The 22,476-nt window shown below is 42.0% G+C and overlaps 1 protein-coding gene across 2 annotated transcripts in view; it reads left to right on the top strand.

Moving 5' to 3' along the window:
• The window catches only part of FBLN5 (fibulin 5), a 50,847-nt gene extending 34,354 nt beyond the window's left edge, over positions 1-16,493 (top strand). For both annotated transcript variants that reach the window (XM_018907300.3, XM_009101806.4), the window contains exons 6-11: positions 996-1,112; positions 2,060-2,179; positions 4,900-5,022; positions 5,578-5,704; positions 8,542-8,737; positions 10,584-16,493. In XM_018907300.3, the coding sequence (XP_018762845.1) occupies positions 996-1,112; positions 2,060-2,179; positions 4,900-5,022; positions 5,578-5,704; positions 8,542-8,737; positions 10,584-10,745 (845 nt within the window). In that variant the 3' untranslated portion in view covers positions 10,746-16,493. The remainder of the gene's footprint in view (positions 1-995; positions 1,113-2,059; positions 2,180-4,899; positions 5,023-5,577; positions 5,705-8,541; positions 8,738-10,583) is intronic.
• Positions 16,494-22,476: the final 5,983 nt, after the last annotated feature.

Raw genomic sequence — 22,476 nt, 5'->3', positions numbered from 1 at the left:
ACAAAGCATGTACTCAATATAATGCATTGTGTCAGTGAATGAGGTATTAATTTACTTACAACCCTTGTTATTTTTGCAGGATTTGGTGAAGCCTGCTGCTGGTGTACTCATCACCACTGACCTGGCCTTTATGTTATCTTACTGACTGCATATAATATAGTGGGTTTTCTATTGCATAGATTTAGCTTCAAAGCTTTAACACAGCCATTTAAAAAAATGTCCATAAATCAAAAGCTGGATGATACCAAAGGAAATGTTAAGGCTTTGAAAGGACAGCTATTCCAGGTGTTTCACTTTAGTTTTTAGTTCTGAGGTAAAAATCTTCTAGCACTTACTACCTTACATATCTTAGAGCATTTTTTTGTGCTCATAGCACTCAGTTGCATGGATTGCCAATGCTGCAATTCAGCCCAAACTGCTATTTTGGCATTAAACTAACTGTTTGTACAGTCTGTAATTTGTCAGTTAAAAACTCATATAAAAAGAGAATGTGACTATTTGGAAAAAAATCTTTCAAAAATATCCTCACTCAAAAAAGAAGCCTGTAGTAACAAACACTGCTGTTCCAGCGAGCAGCTTTGGTATATGTGGAGGCAAAGAAGGTTTCTATTTTGATTCTGCTAAAATTTCTCTGCAATGTTGGCTGTGGTAGTGCTGGCAGCCTGTGCCAGCTGTCAGGTATCCTTTGAGGGAGCTGCTTAAAGGAACAAACTGGGCTGCCTGATTTAAACTGAAGGTTACAGCAATGCCAATCAATTCATCAGACACACTGGCAGATGCCAGATGTGGATAAAACCACATTACCACATTCTACTGGGGAGAGGTATATTTTAACTCTAACTCCATGTCTGAATGCCTGGAGCTTTGGCTGTGACACCCATGACCAGCTTGCTGGAGTATTTCTGTGTTATCAGTACTGTTGGCTCAGTGTGCTGGCTGCTTTGTTTGTCATGAGGAATTGCAGGCCACTCCAGCTTCCCTCCTTGCCCCCGCAGACATAGACGAATGTCGCTACGGCTACTGCCAGCAGCTGTGCGCCAACGTGCCCGGCTCCTACTCCTGCACCTGCAACCCAGGCTTCACCCTCAACGACGATGGGAGATCCTGCCAAGGTAGAGTATGCTGAACCAGGCCTGACCTCTTTGGTACCCCCTCAGGCACACCCTTAAGTCTTGCTTGGTTTTTAGAGCACGAGTGACCTTCGCAGCATTGCTTTTGAAAATGTTCACAGGTTTGTCAGACAGGTATTTCTGGAGTTTCACTGTACCTCAAAGGGGTTCAGGTGCTACAGGACTGGTGTATCGGGAGACATATGCACACAGACCCAAACCTCAATTCACTCAATTCAGTGGAATTACCAAGTGTTCAAGCACTGAATTTATTATTAAAATGTGAAGTTGTGTCACCCAAGTGAGACAGGAAACCTTTGTCAGATCAGTAAAGCAGAGTCTCCCAAGATCCAGACTGGAATCCTAAGCATTAGACCACCTTTTGCTGTGATGAGCTGTGATGAGCTATCTCAAAGTCAACACAACCTCTTCACAGTCCCCCTAGCAAAGCAGAGAGCATCTTCCCACATGCTGCAGGAGAAGGTCTGTGCTCATGATGACCAGAAGTTGTTAATGTCCTACAAGGAAAAAAATATTGCTTTTGCCTTAGCCCAAGGTTTCCATAAGGACCCCTCATCATTGCATTATCTTTCTCAGGAAAATCCTGCTACATTTTTCTCAGATCTGTTATGACAACATTTCAATGGTTCAATGGTTTTCAAATTGCAGGATAAGGACAGAAACATTTATAATAAAAATTTCATCCCCATCTTCCATGTAATGTTTTTAATTGAAGTCGTTCCCAAAATGTTTCATTTCCACACGTTGTTTCCAACATGCTATTCCCAGGCACCAACCTGAATCCAAATAAACAACACTGACTTTGTTATATTATTTCAGAACAAATTGTTCTGACTGTACAGCAAATCTCTTTGAACTGCTCTGCAGAAAAAAAAAAAAATGAAGTTTGGGGAGAAGTCACTGATGAATTTGGCATTGTTTTCCCATAGATGTGAATGAATGTACAAGTGAAAACCCTTGCACTCAGACCTGTGTCAACACCTATGGCTCTTTTCTCTGCCGCTGTGAACCTGGCTATGAACTGGAAGCTGATGGAGTTAATTGCAGTGGTAACTCAATATTTACTGTTTTGCTTTCTTTAATTCTATTATGTGTATATTTCAAAGTTTTTTGCCTTGGTCCATGGTAGCATCAGGATAGATGCAACTCATATGATCTTTCCAGCTAAAGCACTCAGCAAATACCCAGGAAAACTCCGTGGAGGAGGGCCACAAATGGTTTTAAAGAAATAAGCTAAATATTCAAAAGCTCCAAGGTAACAGCAAAACATAAGAAAGCACTCTGTAATGCTGAACAGGAAGCTTTATTAGAGCAAGTAGAGATAGTCTGAGGACATTCTTCCAAGATTAAAGAAATAGTTTATAGAAAGCACTTTTCCATTAGTCTGTTGAATGCATGTATTTCCCTTGCTCCTAACGACTGCTCACTTCTGCCTGAAACTTTCCCCAGTTTCCCCTGTACAGCTCTGGCTTCACTTTCAAAACAATACATGATTTCTTAGTACAGTTATTGCTGACCTGTTCAGCACACAGCAGAATAAATTGTGCTTATTTCACTGTAATTTTTCCTTTCTTGATTTTGTTTTTATTTTTTAATTTTATTTTAATTGAAGGCAAAACTTATTTCTTGGCTTATTGTACCATCAGTCTGATAAAATTAGAAAATTCAGCCAATATGTCTTGGAAAAAAGCACTGGAAAATACTTGAGTTTTAATTTACAGTATACAGATGTAATATGCTGTTTCTGAGAGAGAAGACATGTAAGATGCAGTGTATATGATTAGTGTTTCCCAAGCTATTTTCCCTGAAAATCTCCTTGTTATAAGGGGAAGAACAAATATTAAATTTCTAAAGGGTCTTAAGAATTAACCACTCAACTTAGTGTTCTGCATCCTGATGGATTTTCTTCTTCTAAGTTAGACTCCTGAATGTTTTTTATGTGTCACCTCCCAAGCTACCTGGGTGTCTGAACCAGATAAATTCATTGCAAAGCCCAATAAGGTGATGCTTGAGCCTCATGCATGTCTGAGAGCCAAGCCAGCAAAAGGGTCTTTCCACCATCCAGACAAAGACCAGAAAATCTTTTCCTGACAATCTTGTGCAAGAGATGTTTGACAAAGCAGGTCAAGTTTCTTTGGATGAGTTTCTTCACAGCAACCAATAGACATCTGAGGCTCACAAAGGGAATGCCTGGTCAGGGGGACGCTCTAAAGAGACACCCAAGATTCAGATTTATTTCAACAGGAGTGGGGTTAGTCCATGGCCTAGCAGCCAACTTTCCTCGAAGCTGGAAGGCATTCTTGCCCCAATTCAAGGAGAGAGGCAGAGATTTCAACCTGGCTGTCCCAACATCATCACTATTTTCTAATCACAGAGGTCTCCCAAGTGCATTAGAAGTGCTCTGAAATGCCAACCACCCTGTTGTCTGCACACAGTCAGCCAGGAGAATGCCAGGAGTGTTTGGGAACACTGTGGGCCCAAGAGCAGGAATGTAGGGCCCTTGGGGCTCTGAGTCCCCCAGCACTGACAGCAGCCAAGCCCCAGTTATACAAATCCAATATGCTGGAGGTCTGGGCTAGGATGCCAGGGGGTGGCTGACATCCCAGGCACTTCATGGAGTCAGCCCTCAGTCCATGTAGCTTCAGGAAGGTGTTTGTTTCAGAGAACTCACTGGGGAAACTCACACAGTAACAGGACTGTGTAGGTGTAGAGTTCCTTTCATCTCCCTCTTGAGAATCTGATTTCAGCCCTAAAGCCACTTGGATATATTTGGACTTCAAATATTTTCCAGTCCATTTGCACAAAACACCAGAAGTGAATAAATGGACTGAGCCCAATTTAGAAGAAAGAGAAATTCAGTCTGAAGAGTAAAAGTGATTTCCCTGGGAGAGTCAACATGTCAGAGCTGGGAATAAGAACTTGGGAGTTCCTGGCTGGGGCTCTGGCCTTTGTTTCTTTCTTCCCCTGAACGGGGGAATAAGGAAATGATTAGTGGCAGCCTCCCTGGGCCTGGTGCCTTTGCATGTGTTTTCCCCTCAGTCAGCCACGGCTCCATGAGCAGCTCTGAAGTTCATCCTTCTCACTTGAGCACAGCTCTGCAGAGCACAATGACTGGTCAGTCCATGAGAGCAAGGGGGAAAGAGCACAGTTCCTGCTTTCAATCCGTGTTTGACAGACTGCCTGGCTTCCCAGCTATCTGGGAGAGGGCTGGGCCCTCCAGTGTGTCTGACCCGGGCTGGGATGTGCTCTTGCAGTCTTGCTGGAAGGGCTTGGAAGTAACTGACTAGAGGCTGAAAAATATGAAACAGACAGGGCTGGCTGCAGGAGGTCTGTTGGAACCCATGTGGCTGGAACCCTGGGAACGTGAAGCTTGTTCTCTAAAAGAAAGGGAAAAAATAAAATAAAATCAAACTGCTGCCAAGTCTTTCCTTTTAAATTACAGTTGCAGCTTTGTTGTCAGGGTATCTATGACGTAAAACAGAAATGAAAACATGGCCAAGTGGTGACAGGTATTAGAAAAGAAAAATAAATAATTAAAAGCCATACATTGTGTTCAGCAGCAGCTTTGGTTTCCTTAGGAAAAAAGTGTTTAATGAAGAACTTGTTGCATAGCGTTTTGTCAGGTTGCTGCAGAGCTCCAGGGAGCTGGAGAGTGCCAGCCTCTAGCTGAGGTAATCTGGGTAGTCTGGGAGGCCACCTGCCTGCAGGACTGCTCTTTTGACAGTAAAGCCAAAGACACTGAACTTTGGTTTCTGTTTTACCACGGCAGACATGGATGAATGCAGCTTCTCAGAGTTCCTCTGCCAGCACGAATGCGTGAACGGGCCTGGCTCCTACTACTGCACCTGTCCCTCGGGCTATAACTTGCTTGACGACAGTAGAAGCTGCCAAGGTAACATTTCTGCATGGATTAAAACCCCTGGGGACCAGAAAGTAGATCCTGTGTCTAGAAAGAGGTTTTCAAGAATTGAGATGCTTGGTCTTGGCATTGCAGAGTGAAATACTAATAGGGGCCAATTATGCAATTCTGGTGAGAATGTCAGCACGTGAATATTCCTGCTGAAGTGAACTGGTGTGTTGTTTTTAGTAAGACTTAATTGGCTAGGAAACAGCTACATAGGAAAGACTTCAAATGCTCTCCCCTCTGCTGTACATCTCTACTTTTCCCATTCTCTAAGGTCAGAGAGTTTGAGCGGCCAATTCCCAATTCCTTTCCTTTTTTTTTTTTTCCCCCCAGCATTTAGCATGTAGGAGCACTCTAATTAGCAGAAGTGAATGGAATAAAAACTGATCTTAAAAGAGGGAACAGTTATAAAAGGGCCACTTTTCACAGTACAAGAGTTTTATGAATTTTGGGCTAATTCTTTAAGATGGAAACCAGTTTGTAGGAGTGGTGTCTTGTACGTATTTCCCTGCTTCAGCCATTCTCTCATTCCTTGTGTTTTAGATATCAATGAATGTGAAATTAGAAACTTCACCTGCACTTCACAGCAAACATGTTTCAATATCCCAGGAGAATATAAATGTTTAGACCCAGTACGATGTGAGGAGCCTTATCTCCAGATTAATGAGAAGTGAGTAACATACCCACAGCCACAAAAGCAAATTCTGTCTGTGAAAGTTATATCTAAGGTAAACTAAAGAAGCTGCAATTTTACACTACACCCATGGAGCTATACATACATGCTGCTGCTAAATTTACCATTGGTAGTCTTTATAAAAATAATAAACTGCAATTGCACAGGTCACCAGGTATGATATGATATGATATGATGATATGATGTATCATACTCAGATGTATTTAAAGTTAGACTGGAAAAACAGCTATCAGTTAGAAAACAGCAAGGCTTGTGATGTAATAAGAGACATTTACTTACATTACTGACTTCATATATGCTCAAATGCAGCCTGTTTATTAGTAGGAATATCTCCTGCAAATGGTAACTAATTTATGCCTGGAAAGTACTTTAAAATATTAGTTAGAGCAGAATAGAAATTGTTTCTTATTGCTTAAAGGTTAAAAGTTCTGAATAGTTCACAGATTGATCCACCTTGCCCAGAAATTGGGTATGTCTGGATGAGGCTGTTAGTACTGTTACTGCCTCAACTGGGAATCATTTGAGCAGGCAAACAATAAACCCTCCACTTCTTAAAATATCCTGTTTCTTTTACATTTCTATATATTTGCTGGGCCTCAAAATATTTCAGTTCCAGACAGATCTCAATATACTGCAGTCCATATTATTTCATCCACAAGGTTTTCATTAAACCAAATAACCTGGAATTGCTTGGTAGCCTAATATATTTTATAGAAAGGCCAAAGATTAGTAATTAGCTTCTTTCCTTTAGAATGTATGAGTGTATTTACATTGTTTTCTGAACTATGGCAGCTGAAGAGTGGACACATAGTGTCTGTCTAGTTCTGGGTTTTCCTACCTTGGTGATAGAGTCTTAAGTTGGAATTTAAGTCCTCTGAATTTGAATCCTCTGAATCTAAATTGCCCAGAGCCCAGCTACAGAGTCCTTGCAGAGCAGCTTGCATCAGAACACAATCTCTGAGCTTTGTGTTTGGTGACTTTGGCTCATGTCTAGATGGGCCTGCACTTAATTAGTGACATATGTCCAGAAGTGGTCAGTATAAAAGCCAAGTGAATTCCTTGCATCTGTGTTTTCTGTGGAAGGAATTGGGTGTTTATAATGCCAGGAGCCTCTTGATGGGGGACATGCCAGATGCACTGTATGAAATTGATGTCAGAGGTGGAGGCTATAGAAAAAATAGTCAAAAAGACCCTTGCCCAGCAAATCCCCCCAACATGGCTTTTATAAAAGGATATCCTGCTTTACAACTTCCTTAGAGTTCTCTGAAGAAATCAGCAGCATGTGGCTAGGGCACAGGGACTGATGCAGTCTGTTTGCATTTCCAAAGGCTTCTGAAAAGACCCTCACATAGTTATCACGGAAATTAAGCTGTCATAGGTAACAGAGAAAAGTCCCTGGAACAGAAGAATAAGAAGCTGAAAGATAAAAATTAAACAGAGGATAGTATTAAATTGTCAATTTTCATGCTGAATTTCTGCAGAGGTCTGAGCTGGACCTATTTGGTCCATCATAAGCAACCTGGGGAAAAGAATAAACCATGAGATGGGCAAAGTCTGCAACAATATCTGCAGACAGTAGATAAAAGTGGGTAGAAAAATACTACAGAATAAGGCTCAATGACTGTGCAATAAAAATGGCAGATGAAATTCAGTGTAGATGAATTTAAAGTAAAAAGAAAATCCTAAATTCACAAATTAAATAAGGACCACTGATCTGACCATAATCCATGTAAACTGAGATTTGAGGGTTCTAGTCCCATGATCTGCAGTACTCACTAGAGGTCAGAAAAGCAATCTGAATTTCAAATGTTAATAGGTAGAGAATATCCTTGGAGCACATGCTACTGTGTACCACATCTTTAAGACTGTGCAGTTCCTTCCCCTCCTGTCAAAAGAAATACAAGTGGATAAAGGTTCATGAGAAGCAATGAGGATGCTCAAAAGTATGGAATAGCTTCCTTGTGAATGACAGTCAAATTAGAGCAGTTCAGCCATGAAGAGGGTCAAATGAAGCCCTGAGATGGGTGAGGAGGAGGAGCAGGGATTGACTGGCTGCTCTCCTTTCAGGTGAACAGCTAGGAGCACCAGCTAAACTCAGAAAGAGGCCATGGAAAGAGTGATAAAGGGGGTTGTGGGGCTTCTGGCCATAGGGGGCTGTGGATGCCAAACACTCATGTGGGAAGTTGGAAAAGCTGATGGATAAGAAATGCATTAATAGCTGAGAAACAGAAAGAAGAAATTTTTGTTTCAAGGATTCTCTGAGTCACAAACAATTGGAGACTGTTGGTGGAAGTGTTGCATGCTTGTTGTATACTCTTCTTCCTTAAAGCTCTGCATTTGATGTTAGAGCTCTGGTTTGATCCAGGATGTCAACTGCATGTTTTCATGTAGTGTAAAAAATAGTGAAACAAAAATCACTACTGTTTATGTAGTACTACCAGGGAAACTATCTAATAATATTCTGGAGATGGTTCAGTATAAATTACTATCAGAACAAACATGTACAGAGTATTCTACACCTGCAGGGCTGCTTCAAAGCAAGTTCACACTCTTGAGTGATCTAAGGAGGATGCCAAGGTATTTTGGCCGAGAAGACAAGAAAAAGGAGGCAGGACATAGGCCAGAACAGCAACACAGAAAATGCTGAAAGTGAGAAAATGTATTACAAGTTTCATTGATTCTTTTAGCTGGTCAACAACACTATTTGTGTACTTATCTATGCACCTATATTAGCATATAAAGAATCAAATTTTACAGCAATTTGTAACCCTGCTGACAATTCCATCTCTGACAATCCTATCCCTGACAACCAGCCGCTGCATGTGTCCAGCTGAAAACCCTGGGTGCAGAGATCAGCCCTTCACCATCCTGTACAGAGTGATGGATATGGTGTCTGGGAGGTCTGTGCCTTCGGATATTTTCCAGATGCAAGCAACAACTCGCTACCCTGGAGCCTATTACATCTTCCAAATCAAATCAGGGAACGAGGGCAGGGAATTCTACATGCGGGTAAGTCCAGTGCTCACTGGGGGAAAACATGGAGCATCTTCTTGTTAGCTGAATGTCCCAATGGCACAACTGAGCTTCTCATGACTGTCACTTAAACCTTCAGTATGAGGTGGTTTTTTTACACACAGATGTGCAGAGCAGGGTGCTGATCTGCAGGAACTGCTGGATCTCTCAGGAGAGTAACCCACCCAGAGCAAACATGCCTCTCCTATGAGACAGTAGGAATAGGAAAGCCCAGAGCTGTACCCATGTCTAAGAATAGTTCAGGCTTCCCAAGCTGAAGAGAAACTAATGTGCCAAACTGTTTTTTATTTGATGGACAATCAAAACTGTCACCAAAAGACTCAATGTTTCTTGGCTGTTTTATTAAACCTTTTCATTGGAAATTGAAAAAACATGAAAATAAAAAAGTAAGCAAAATCCCCACCCCTTTATGTCAACAATTGACTTTCTGGGTTCTTTGCTTTTATTTGTTCTGATTTGCTTCCACTGGGAACACACACTTTATGTAGACACAGTTAGAGAAAATGTAGAGAAAATTACCTGAGGTTTTTAAATTTGTTTTCCTCAGAAGATCTCTATGTTCCCCAGTCATCCTTGTCACACCACCAATGTGCAGAGATTACAGGGGTGTCTGCAGAGAATGGGGCACATCCACAAGGGATGGTGACTCTCAGGAGGCTGATTTTCAGCTCCAGGCAAAACCTGGCTCTGACATTCACATTAAGTCCTGTTCTGTGGCTACTGAAAGTTCCCATCCCTGATGGACACGGGTAGTGGGATAGATTCCAGGACATATTTCTCACAGGAACTTCAGATTCCTACTGTAAGAAAATGGAAATTTTCAAAATCCTGAATTGACAAGTGGTCCTGTTACAATCACTTACACCTCACAAGAGCTTTCCTGTTGCAAAGTCACCATGGATCCCACTGACCTTTTCCCCTATCTGGGCCAATCCAGCAGGTGCTGAGGCCCCAGCACCCATCCCCATTGCCCGAGCCTGCTGTTCCAGGGATTCACCACACAGCCATTCCCTGGGCAATGGGAGGGCATGGCCAGCTGGGAGGGAGGGACACTGTGCCCTTGCTGAGGCACCAGGACCTGACCTGGCACAGACCAGGCAACATGCCTAGCACCTTCTCATGGCTGTGTCAGCCTTCTCTGATCAAAGGTGACAAACTCCCAGTTTTGAGGTAGAGCTGGACAGGTAAAGCAGGACCCACTGTGCCTATGTAGCTCCTGATGGAAAACAAACTGCAGTTGGTGTTAACATCAGCAGATCTGATTTTTAAATGCACGTAATCCTCTGTTCTGATCAGATATTGCAAAGGTCTGCTTCCATTTAATAAAGGACTTGTTTTCTGAAGTGCCATTGCATATTCAAAGTGTAAGGTTTGTACCATTAACATACACAATGTACCACAAACCCAGACCCCATTCACACGGGGTGAATCTGTTCTCCAGGTTCTTTAACAAAAGCCTTTCTGGGTGTGTATTGCTCCACATCAAACAAAAGAGTACTACAAACAAACAAACAATGTGTAATTACTTGTTTATACCCTAAATTCCTGTTTTCATCTTTTTCTTCTTTGGGCAATAGCAAGTGTCTATGTTCAATAGCTCCTTTAATGTGCAGGGCTCCCAAAGGCTTTACAAACTGTAGAAGGTGACAGTTCACACTGAAAAGAAGCCAAATGCCAAAATGAAACTCTGTCCCATCAGTTGCAGTGGTTTCAAAGAATGAAACAGAAAACACCTCTTTTAGCTGCTTGAAGACTAGTGAGAGAGTAGTTTTGAAGAACTGGTTTTGGCAATCTCACCTGCTTTCTCTCGTTCCATGTGCAGCAAACGGGACCCATCAGCGCCACTCTGGTGATGACCCGGCCCGTCAAGGGGCCGCGCACGATCGAGCTGGACTTGGAAATGATCACTGTGAACACCGTCATCAACTTCAGAGGGAGCTCTGTCATCCGGCTGAGGATATTTGTATCACAGTACTCCTTCTAAACCTCCAGCCTGTGCCCTGGAAACACCAAGCCAAAAGAGACAGTTCCTCCCCTGCAGAACTCTCTCCTCCAAAGCCAGTACCTATAGCAGCTCCAGACCAAGTCACTATTTCCACAGAGCCGGTGACCTCTGCCTGTCCAGAGGCCTCTTCATGCACAGTCCCAACCAGGATGCAAACATCTGAAGATCCCATGTGATTGTCTGTGTGGTCATGCATTTTAAGGACTCTTCTTCTCACTGTAAACACTTCTAGGGCGTGAGTCTATGTGAAAGACTGTGAACCTTTGTAGCTCCAAGGCTGCTTAGCAGAAAGCACCAAAAAAACTGAGGAAAAGCTGGCTTTTGCAATCTTGCCTTTTTAAAAAAAATTTTCATTATAAATGAAAAGCAGACAAACAAGCAGAAACAGAAACAAAAAACCCACCTATTGAAACAAGGGACCTCAGGAGTCCCCATCTGCATTCTCCATTATCTCTGGATTTATCAGTCAGGCACTTTGTTTCAATTCACCCTGCATTTTTCTTAGTTTCACCTGGGTTTTTCATTCTATTTTATAGTTAAAATTCATTGTAAATTCATTCCAAAAAACGTGTTGTACTATGTAACCTTTTGCTTTCTGACAAAGTGTCACATGTTTGGGTTCTTTTCTGTATTAAATCTTTCTATATAACAGAGTTCATAGAAATCTATCACTGGATGGTGTGTTTTACAACATTTAGGATTTTATGCTTATTTACACTCTAGATTTTTGACACAGGCCTCCACTGCTAGAATAGTGTCCAGAATAAGTAGAGACTTTGGAGCAGATAAGAATCAGAATTTTATTTTTCCCTGTTTTCCTGAGTGTGATAGTTGCAAAGGGTGTGTAATGGCTACAAGGTAGTAACACTAACTCTGTAGTTATGGCTGCACTTAATCTCCTGTTCAAATACCACTCAGGTCAGACCTTTCCATATTCCTTCAGAAAATATTAATTGGTTTGGGTTTTTTTCACTTGCAATCTCTCTCCTACACTTCTAAGATGGGGGGAAATAGCTGAAAAGGACTAGGAGCAGTCTTATTCATGCTTCTACCACAAAGCAGTCCAGCCTATACCAGGACCCCAATCTCAAACAGTGGGATCCCACAGTTTTCTTGGGTGTTGTCTTCTCAGGTATAACTGCTGTAACCAAAAACAAAGTTTCTTCTAAAGTCTAAAAAAAATCTGAATCTCCATTGTAATCTGTTGCTTTTTAGCCTACTTCCAGTAGAAATTGAGAACAGTTTATCTTCCCCTTTGCAGCAGCCTAACGTGTCTGAAGACTGTTGTCATGTCTCCCCTCAGACTGTTCCTCTCTAGTCTAAACAAACCCAATTCTTCTGGTCTTTCCTCATACATCACATTTTCTGGACCTTTGATCATTCTTTTTGCTCTCATCTGGATTCTCTCCAGTTGGTTCACATCTTTTTTGAAGCACAGTGCCCAAAACTGTGAAAAGTATTCCAGCTGAGGCCTCTCAGAGCTAAGCTAAATCTATATATATGTTTAATAGTTTGAAAAAAAATTAAAAATTGTATAGTTGGAAAGTATAATGTGTTATGAAGCCACTGGAACTTTGGTCTTTTATTTTAATAGGGATGAGGGTTTATCCGCCTTGTTCTTAAATCCGTTTGAAACAAGCTCTTTTACTTTGTTTTTCCTTATTGGCTTTTTGGCTCTAGCATTGCTAGGACAGGCAGGATAACCTTTGCTTGTCTTTTGAGAACTGGAAGTGCTCAGTGCTACTTGGGAGAGGTTTACAAAGATTATACTGTGAGCAACTCGGAGCAGAGCAGCAATGTGAGGTGTTCATTAAAGTGGAGTATTAAATGGGAGAATACAGACTTGGAAAGTTATTAAAACACAGACTGCATGATACAATCAGAAAACTGCCTCTTGTTCCTAGTAAGATTTGTGAATTAGTAGAAACTCTGCTCTTTTTCCTTGTACTCAGCTTGAAGGAAGCCCTGATGCTCTCAGCCATGAAACACGGAGTTTAGCAGCTTCCGTTTCTTAATGGTTTAAAGGTTTTCTCTCTGCTGCTACAACATCCCAGGATGCTGTGGCTCAGAGCTCTGTCCTTTATTGTAAAAACAAAAAGCCTGGAGACTGACTCCAGGGTTTAGTGAGCCAAGCTGAAGGCAGAAAGCCAATGAGTTTTATGAGCAGCCGACTTGGAGGAGATAAATGCAGAGGAAATGGGCAGAGAAATATCAGAAACAAGAATTTGTTTCCTGAGTGTATCATGGCTCATCAAGTACCACAGTCTTGGAGGGAAAAATAGAGATGACTGGGAAGGAAGAATGATAATTTATAACCATGGGACTGAAAGTGCTGCTGCTCTAGACGATGGAAGTAAAACATGGGAAGCATTCAGGCTCTGGTGGACCGGAGAGCAGCCATGGGGCAGACAGGCTCTTGCACTGAAAATGTCCAACTCTTAAAATGCTGACAGCTTTCCCAGTGCTTAAAATCCCATCTTCCCCCCTTTTTGTGTCCTTGTGTTATGCTTCTCCATGCCCAGTTGAGGAGTCCTCTTTTCCTGCCAGCACATCACCTCCTGGAGTGGAAGCACACCCTGTTAGACATCAGTTTGTCACTTCTGGCCTGCTCTCCCATGGCCCCCACATACCAACCTGATTTAACCCTAATTTAGAAACATCAAAACCCAGAGGAATTCCATAACAAAACACTTTGTTAAAAGAGTAAAGCTTGAGTGCTTGGTTTTAGCAGGGTCCAGCAAATACTCATAAAACAATATTACACTTTCTATATAAACATTCTGCGCCTTAAAAAAAAGTGAAAAGTCTGGAAACAAAGGAATTCAGCCACTTCTCAACCGCCATAACATCTTTCATCACTCACTATCACTCCAGCCAACTTAAACTTTGCCAAAATATATGCCAATCTCAAAATAATAAATTACTAGCAGTTTATAACATCTAAACTCTCTATTTCCTAGTCAGGGGTCTGTTTTCAATAGACCATTGCAGACTCAAATATTACAGCAATTCTCACCAAATAAAAAAAGCAGACTATGCATGTCAGGTTTTTACAGTATGAAAGCTAAACTGTAAACATGCAACTGTTTCATATATTCGTGTTCTTCTTTGAGGCCAGGACTCCTCAAAAGCAGACAAAATTCCAGGTCTGCTCAGAAAATTATTCTTTACTCTAATCCACTGCTGATGATTTTCTAACCTGAAGAGTTTTGCCATATGGTTAATGGCCAGTGTTGTGACCAGCACCAAGGGAGAGCACTGACCCTGGTCTGGGTGTGTGGGGCTTCCCTCTGGCTCTGCTTGCTCAGGCTGGCAGAGCTGCTCCCTTGCCAGGCAGGGAAGGGACAGCTCTTTGCCTCTCCTGCTTGTCAGCTGTCATGTCTGTTTGAACATAGAAAAACTGTCCTCCACTGTGTGTCTGTACAGCACCTATTGCCAATGCAATGACTGGAATAAAGGTAAAAGAAAGCAGATATGGCAGTAATCTTTGATACAGGTCACAGTAATTGGGAAGGAGAAACTATTTTGATAAATGAAAAAACTGGTTCATGCAAGTTGGGTTAGGTGCCAGAGAGAGTAGAATGAACCCTATCATCTGCTTATTTGACTTTGAGATATTTTTAGGGAATTGACCGTTTGGACACAGAGAACAAAATGTTATTTCACCATGAGTTTCCTGGATCCCACAGAGTCACTTTTCAACTGCTGATTTTCACTGACTACAATAACTTTATTTAAAAAAACTCAACTTCTTTTGAGAACCTGGTCACCCACCATCACTGAGTGTAGTGTCCAGGGCCGTTCATTGGAGTCCTGTATTCATTTTACCTTTTTTTTTACTTGGCCTTCAGAAGAGCCAACTTTTATTGTCTCATAAACATGGTACCAGCATCAACAGAACTTATATAATAATTTTTCTCTGTCTAGAGCTGGCAGAACAATACAATCAGAACAATTTGTGGTCATGCAAGTTCTCCAGTCTGGCTTATTCACAGAATATGCTACTGAATATCTTCCACAGCATGTAGCTGTACTAGAGCACAAGGAAAATACAATAATGTAAAGATGTTTAAAAAAAAAGGAATAAAAGTATGCCCTAATGTTATTCAATCTTGACAGGCATTAGTGTTAAAATAAATCTCTATTCTCTATGGACAAACCCTTCAGGTGGTGTTAATCTGCATGACTGATGCTTTTCAATGAAAAGATAACAAGCATCCTCAGATTCTTCCCCGTGTTAGTGTAAAGCACTGCACACGTATCTGTATACAGGAGAATTTACAGAAGTGCTGGTGTGGCTCTGCATGTGGAAGTCAAAGAGCTGTAAGGTAACATGGCACAAGCAAATTCTGCTTCCTCGTCTGACACAAGTCCAGACAAGTGTTTTACACCCGTTATATTTTGTTGTTTTAAGTCTTTGAACCAATTTTGAATAGCTCAACCCCAAAGCAGGTGCCATGCATGAAGACTGAGGATGATGGCCATAACTAGACTTTTGGAGATTCTGCAGAAAGCCTGCCCCAGAATGGTGACATGTGCCAAAGGGTCAGGGCACAGGGAGTGTAATGGTCCAGAGGCATTTGTGTGGGGATGTCAGTGACAGCTGACTGCTCTCTGCACCTGCCCCTTTCCTCACCTGTGTCAGTGCAGAGTGTAACTGAAGCTTTTAACATCAGCTGTGGAAATCTCACCTGTTCCCATTCTTAGCTCAAACTTCTGAGATCCCTCTAGTGGTTTGCAAACTGATCCCCCTGGGTAACACAACAAACACTGGGGAAGCCACACGAGGGAGAGTTTGGGTGCAGCTTTTACACCAGGAAGTAAATAATGAGGCAGTAACCTCATTGCAAGAATGGAGGAATGTATCTGAGTAGCAAAGGGATCTGTAGGAAACACTACAGCAATTAATAACTCCAGAAATATTCAATCTCTTCCAATTCCCTTTCCCATATCCCTGAGGTCACTCATTTTCCCTTTCTGGTTTGTCCTGGACAAATGATCTCGTTACACTCAAGCACTGCAGGCATACGCTGAGTGAGCTCCACTTCTCTGGCATTTAACAGTTGCTTTTTGGAGATCAGTAGTAGGCAATTTGCCTTTTCTAGGGCCTGACTGATCTCAATTACTCTTCTCATAACCAGGGAAGATCCATTATTTTCTCACCATTTTATTCTGTAGCCACCACCTGTTCAAGCTTTTCATGAGTTTCACTGGAGATGCAGGCACTGCCATGTTCTAAGCACTCTTACAGCAAAGTATGAGCTGGGAATGGCTGAAAGGATTGCCCAGCCTGCTGGTAGAGCCTGGCTTTATGAAGGATTTTAAAAACCCCACAACTCCTCAGTTTTCAAGGTGAAAGATGCTCTTCTAGGTACAGATTTTCTCTGGAAATGGCATCTATTATTGTGTTGGCTTGATAGTTGCAAGGCTTTTTAAGAAGTCTGATAAGGACATGCTTATGCAATGCACCCTTAGACTTTACAAACCTTGGGTAAGGTTTTTCCAGTTTGCAAACAGAGTATGTGGCCCAAGTCAGAGAGTTCAATGTGATCATCACTGGGCTGAAGTCAGTGATCACAAAGCACCTCACCTCAAGTCTGGATTTAGCCCAGTTTTATTTTACATCTCAAATCTCAGTGTCAGTGGTATAAATGTAAGCAGATATGTATTATTTTTAGAGTAGAGCTGAAAGCTTCTTTCCTGTGAATAAATAATAGTGTGATTGCAGTATCTCTGTCTTTGTGGGCACCATCTTTGGGTTCTTTGTGATTTCCTGAGATAACCTTTAACCTTCAAAATTTCTTCTGGTATTTCAAGACGTTCATGGATGTGTTTCCATGAATGATTCCTTACTCCTGCTCTTCAAAGGCCAGCCCAGGCACTAGATTCTGTTTTGTTAAAACATGAAGCTACACCCAAGCCTCTGCATAGTCACATCACTGATAGGAATTGTTCCCCTCTGTAACCTATGAGGGATTTTGTTGACTTCCTTGAGATTCTGCAGTGTTCCAGGCATGTGTTTGTCCAGACTGGCACCTTAGTCTGGAGACTGTTCATCAGCCACTTTCTGCACATGTTCTCCAACCAACATGTGAAATCATAGCTACAAAGGTTAGTTTTTGACAGAAATCTTCAAAGCATGGTGTTTCTTGGCTGCCCACACATAATGCAAACCCAATTCAAAAATTCAGGACCAGAGTCCCCCAGTCTTCATGAGAAATTCCTGGTTTTCAGAAACATTTTGGTCAGTAAACTTGCTTTGTAGATTATGTGAAATGCAAACAAAAAGGAAGAAGGCCTGCCAAGATGACACAGATTTGTTATTAAAATCAGTATCCCCAAGAATACTGGAATATAATTCATCATTTAAAAATATTCCTTTGGACCCTGACATGTGATGCCATTCAAGTAGAGCAGGGGGACAGAAAAACTGACTGCTTCAAAAACAACAGCAGCTGCTCAAGAGATCCCTGGGCTCCTACAGTGACCAGAAACACTTGCTGGCCCAAGTCTACATACCAGGTCAGTGAGGAACAAACAAAGCTCATAGAGACATAGAGCTGAAGGAGAGGTAATTTCACTGACTTCTGAATGATATCAAGTGCAGATTTACATCATAATGTCTATAAAATTTCTCACTGCATTTATACATCTGTATAAATGCAAAATTTAAAATTACCAAAATTAAAAGGACCAAGCTGTTACCTACCACACACATAATACAGGCAGGAAGCTTTAGTGTATCCCTCTGCCTTTCCTCAGGAATGTGCTCACTTGGAATTAGCCAGCCTGATGCGGTGCAAGTTAACAGTGGTGTGACAGCATTGGTTCACAGCAGTGTAGTCATACCCATGGATACAAGAGAATTACAGAGGGATACAATTACAATTGAACCAGAAAGTTAATAAAAAAGAGCTTGCTGATTAGTTGACCTTCAGTGCTTTGGTTATGATGTCATTGACATGGACAAAAATATTCAACCAGAAACACAAAATATTAAAAAGGAGATTATCTCCTTAGAAACATAAGTACCCGTGTAGCCTATAAATAGCTCTGAAATTAAGACATCCCAGACAACATCTGTAAAAGGAAGAATTCACTCCTTGACCTTGTCTCCCACAGCAGGACTAAGCTCGTTGATCCATATCAGGATACAGACACAATGGCTGTTTGATGGTGGAGCCAAGAATGAGGCAGGCATGGCCAGAGGCAAGGGGGAGCCACACTAAGATAATGTAAAAGCCCTAAAGAATGCTCTTGGTGTGCAGGACCTCTGAGACAGATCCCTCTTGCTCTATGAAGCATTTTAGCTCTGCTTGGGAAATACAAACAATCACTTCAATAAAAAGGGGTGGCAGGGCGTGGGGGAGGATGGCAGCATTCATGTGTTTGAATGCAGAATCAGTTGACAAAAAAAAATGATGCCCTGGCCAATCTGCCACCTAATGAGATGCACTGGATACCAGAAACCTCTAAGTACAATTTTAGGTGTAGCACATTTAGTATCACCTTATTCCAAGAGTTTATCCTGCAGCCAACAGAGATGGAAGGAGGAGGACTCACTGCCCAGCTCAAAGGATGCTCCTTAGTGCTGCTGCTGAAACAGTCTTTTCCCTAACTCTTACTGCAGCCTGTCTGGATTAATAAGCATGTTATATTCTGAAGTCTTCTTTTATTTTTTTTAAGAATAATTTTGCACTGTAATTTTAAAAGGATAGTTCCAATGTCCCTCATCCTGTCCCTTTAGCCTAAAACCATTGCTTCACTTCTAGCAGAAAATGAGCTTTTAAGGCTTGTATTGTTCTACACTCATGAACAATTTGCATTGAATACAACAGTAGGGACTATTTTAAAGGGTTTTTTAAAAAATAAATACGTTGTTAACAAAAATTATAATTGAATTCTAGTTTATTTTGATCATTAACTGGTTTAGTGGTGTTAATACAAGATCTCTGCAAGTATGCATGACAGAATTAAGTAGCCTGTTTGGAAAGCAAGGTGAATGAGGATCAGTGATACTGGTATACCTGCTGGTCATAAACACTAGTAACATATGGGCAATAGCAGAGAAAACTTCAAAGCAAAATACAATTAATTTTCCAGAGGCTAATTTTCTTTCACAGTTTTTACATTGTACAGTTGTCTATAATTGGAGGTACCTGTGTGTATTTCACCTTCATTTCCTGGTGGGTTTATGTGTGATAAGGCTCAAATTAACATTTTGTGTAATGCTACTTTATCTGCACTAGGAGCTTGACGTAGCCGAGGCATTTCTTCCCCCTGCAATTTCCCTGAAGGATGGAGAAGGTCACTGCTTCTGAGGGTGGGGATGGCTCCCCTGCCCAGTTCCTCCTCAAGCACCAGCCATGCTTTATCCACCATGTTTGGAGGGTGTACAGGAAGGTGTGCAGGATGCTTGCCTTGGAAGTATTCCCAGAGAATCCCAGGAGATGAGCTCTCCTGCCAGCCTGACATGGTGCCATACCCCTCTCCCAGTTGTCCTGGGTCTTTGGAGCCATTGAAGGCAGGGTTTTGTGAAGCTATGGCCAGAATTTGGCTTCCAATTGGCAGAATAAACTTGTCTCCATAACAAGTAGTGTTAATATAAGATAATTTAGACTGAACTGGTTTCCTCATATATAAATCATTAACCAGTGGCTAGTTCTCACTCCTGCCTGCACTACGTTTCTTATGACTTCAGTACAACAAAGGCTTTTCCACCCACATGATACTCAATGACCCATGCCTAATGAGGTTTGAGTTTGTTGCTTGGGTTTGTGTTTTGCAGGTGGAATGTTCTTATTTCAGCAATTTGCAGGGACGGCCAAAACTGGCTCTGGTTTGCTTTGTGGAAAGTGAAGGAGCTTAGGTCACACAGTTGCTCTCTCACATTCTCATCACTCCAATAACTCCCTGCAAAGTGAGGTAGGTCATTGACTGGGCTTGTGATGATTTACAAGGCACTCTGCAAGCTGATCTGCACTCAAAGAGAGCGCTGCTGCTCATTTCCAGCATCACCAGAAGGCGTCATTTCCCTTCACTACACTGCAAACACATTAATTCTGAATCACATGCTCCAGAGAAATCACACTGAAATGAGCACACATGCTAACTGAAAGAGGAGAGGCCCAGTGCAGGAATGCTGAACTACAAAATTTCTCTTCAAGAGAAGAAAACAACTCTCTAGAACCACTCAAAGAAAATGAGAAAGTAGGTGTGACCCTGGATCAAAGACTTACGGTTCTACAGTCCACTCTGGCTGAAGTGGCCTGATGAGTGAAGGTAACAAGGGGCTGGTTTTCCACTGAATGTGGTAGAGAATGGACACTTCACAAAACACAGCTGCTCTGACTTTGCTGTGGACATACAGCTGAAGTAGCCCAATACAGGTTTTCCACCCCTGAGTCACTTTAGCCAGTTGTTTAGAATTTGCTTTTCAGGTTGTTATTACACATGCTACCATGTCTGTCTGACATGGGGTTGCACAGGGACTGACTAGTGTAATCCCCTCCCCTTTGTTGCTCTTTCACTGTGCAAGACCAATCTGTTCTGTGTCCTCTCAGCTAGGGAGGTAGAGCTCTGTGGATAAGGAAATTGTCTCTCCAAAGCTGACTCACAAATGTGGACAAACCTGAAATAGGTTGTAATTAATCTTCTGTCAGTGCTATCCAGCCAGCTGGTAGAGGACACTGCACTGCTGGAGAGATGGGGTTTTGCTGGGCTATAAAACTGACAGCCTGCAGGGCTTTAACCTCCTGCTGCACTTCCTTAAGGGTAAACTCTGAGTTGTATTTCCTTGAGAAGTCCCATGGGCTGTGCTCTGTGTACCAGAACTCCTGCTGTCTCCTCCCTCTCTGTTTTTGGTGGCACCAGTTCCTCCTCAAGCCTGCAAGTGCTGCTGAATGTTGTTAACCTGTCCTTGGTGTCAGCCTGCACATAACCAAATCAGTGATGGAAAAAATGAGCCTACGTGGTTTTTTCCAGGAAGTCAGAGAGCAGCTCCCTGTCTCATACAGGTGAACACTTTCTCACGCCAGTTACTCATTAGGACAGCAAGTGTGATCTCAGCTCTTTCACAACGATGTTTATAGGCTCTGCCACTGTTTGTAAGGACTGTTCTGAATGGCAGCTGGCTGCTGATCTTTAACAGCACTTCTGCACTCCCATTTTTACTCTTTCTAGCCTGTTTAATTCCTCCTTTCTTGGGCTCTGGCAAGGTTCAGTCACCATACCCTCCCAAAATCATCATCAAGGCCTCCTAAAATCCAGTACTGAAACATGTCCTCCATCTGCCTGCTAATAAAAATCCTTGTCACTCATGGGATCACCATGTCAGTTTAAGCAAAGGAACAGCCACAGCTTTGGCGGAGAAGTGTTTGGTCAGGTTTTCTAAGATCTTGAAGAACTAATTTAATAAATCCTTGCTTGCTTGTATGACTGCACCTTCCATGTTCTCCATGGAAGAAAAGCTCCACGCTTTTCTTTCTGTCACTTGGATACCAATGCATATGGTTTTAATGTGAAGTTGAATAAATCCTTGAGCTGCAGTGAAATAATTAACCCTTCACCCTTGAATTCCTTGCTACCATACAACCTAGTTTTTACAGAGCTAAGAGTTAAAGCAATAGTGATGACTGAAAATACTTGAGGCAAGTGGGTATTTGGTCACCATGGAAAGCCAGCCTTAGCCATAGATACATAAACTTTTGGGCTTGGGGAATACAGGTAAATCACATGGCAAAGATACTGTATCCCACAAACAAATATTTGTACCTATAGTTATTGGTGCTGACTCAGGATTCTTGGAAATAATCTCTGAAAAAAATACTGCCAAGAATAAATAACCTGCAGTTTTCAGCTGTTAAACTTCCTGGTAAAACACTGGTTTGTGGCACCTGAGTGGATGGGTATCCACTCAGATGCATCATTGAGTGGTACCAAGATGTAACCCATTTTAGTGTCTCTCAAGGGCTCTGTGTTCTCTCCTCTCTGAATATTTTTGTATGTCACCAAACAGGTTAAACATGCAAATCCTCACCTTTGCAGTGACAGTTCATCCTCACTCCTGCCCTACTGCCCCTAGTAATATCAGCAAGGGCTGTGGCACATTTACCTCCCCGTGATTCTGGGTGCAAGGCTGAGGAGCAGCCAGTGCTGCAGCACAGGCAAGGCTGGGATCCTGGGCAGCAGGTTGGTTTTCCCTTATTCCCTGTACCCTAAGAGTGCTGCATTCTGGTGTGTTTGCCTGGGAAAGGAGAAGAACAACCTGCAGCTGCGTTAAAGTATTAAAATTAGAGTAGAGTGGGCTGGTAACTTCTGTTTCTAGTTATGTCATTTCTTTCATGGCTTTAAGTACCTTGCCTTTCCCAGAGGGATGTGCCCAAAGCTCCAGTTTGGAGGTCAGTGTGTGTTCTTCTTTTGAACCAAGCAATTTTTGATGGAAGAACAGCATTCCAGCTTCTGTGAGCAACCAGTCACTGGCCTCCATGGATCTTCTGAGCTGCCTCACTTCAATGGGGCCAGGAGGCTTTAAATTGCAGTAATTTCTGTAATGGCTCTTTGCCATCACCCCCTCTCAGCAAGGCAAATGAAGTTTGCCTTTACCTGAAAATAGAAGACCAAAAAAAAGTTTTTTAAAACTGGAAACAGTAAATTATTTTTGTGCTTTTGAGCCTTTTTCTTGACTCAGTCCCTTTCAGAAAAGATCTTT

The sequence above is a fragment of the Serinus canaria genome, chromosome 5 (genome assembly GCF_022539315.1).
Source record: "Serinus canaria isolate serCan28SL12 chromosome 5, serCan2020, whole genome shotgun sequence".
NCBI lineage: Eukaryota > Metazoa > Chordata > Aves > Passeriformes > Fringillidae > Serinus > Serinus canaria.
This window is presented reverse-complemented; position numbering and strand designations above follow the sequence as displayed.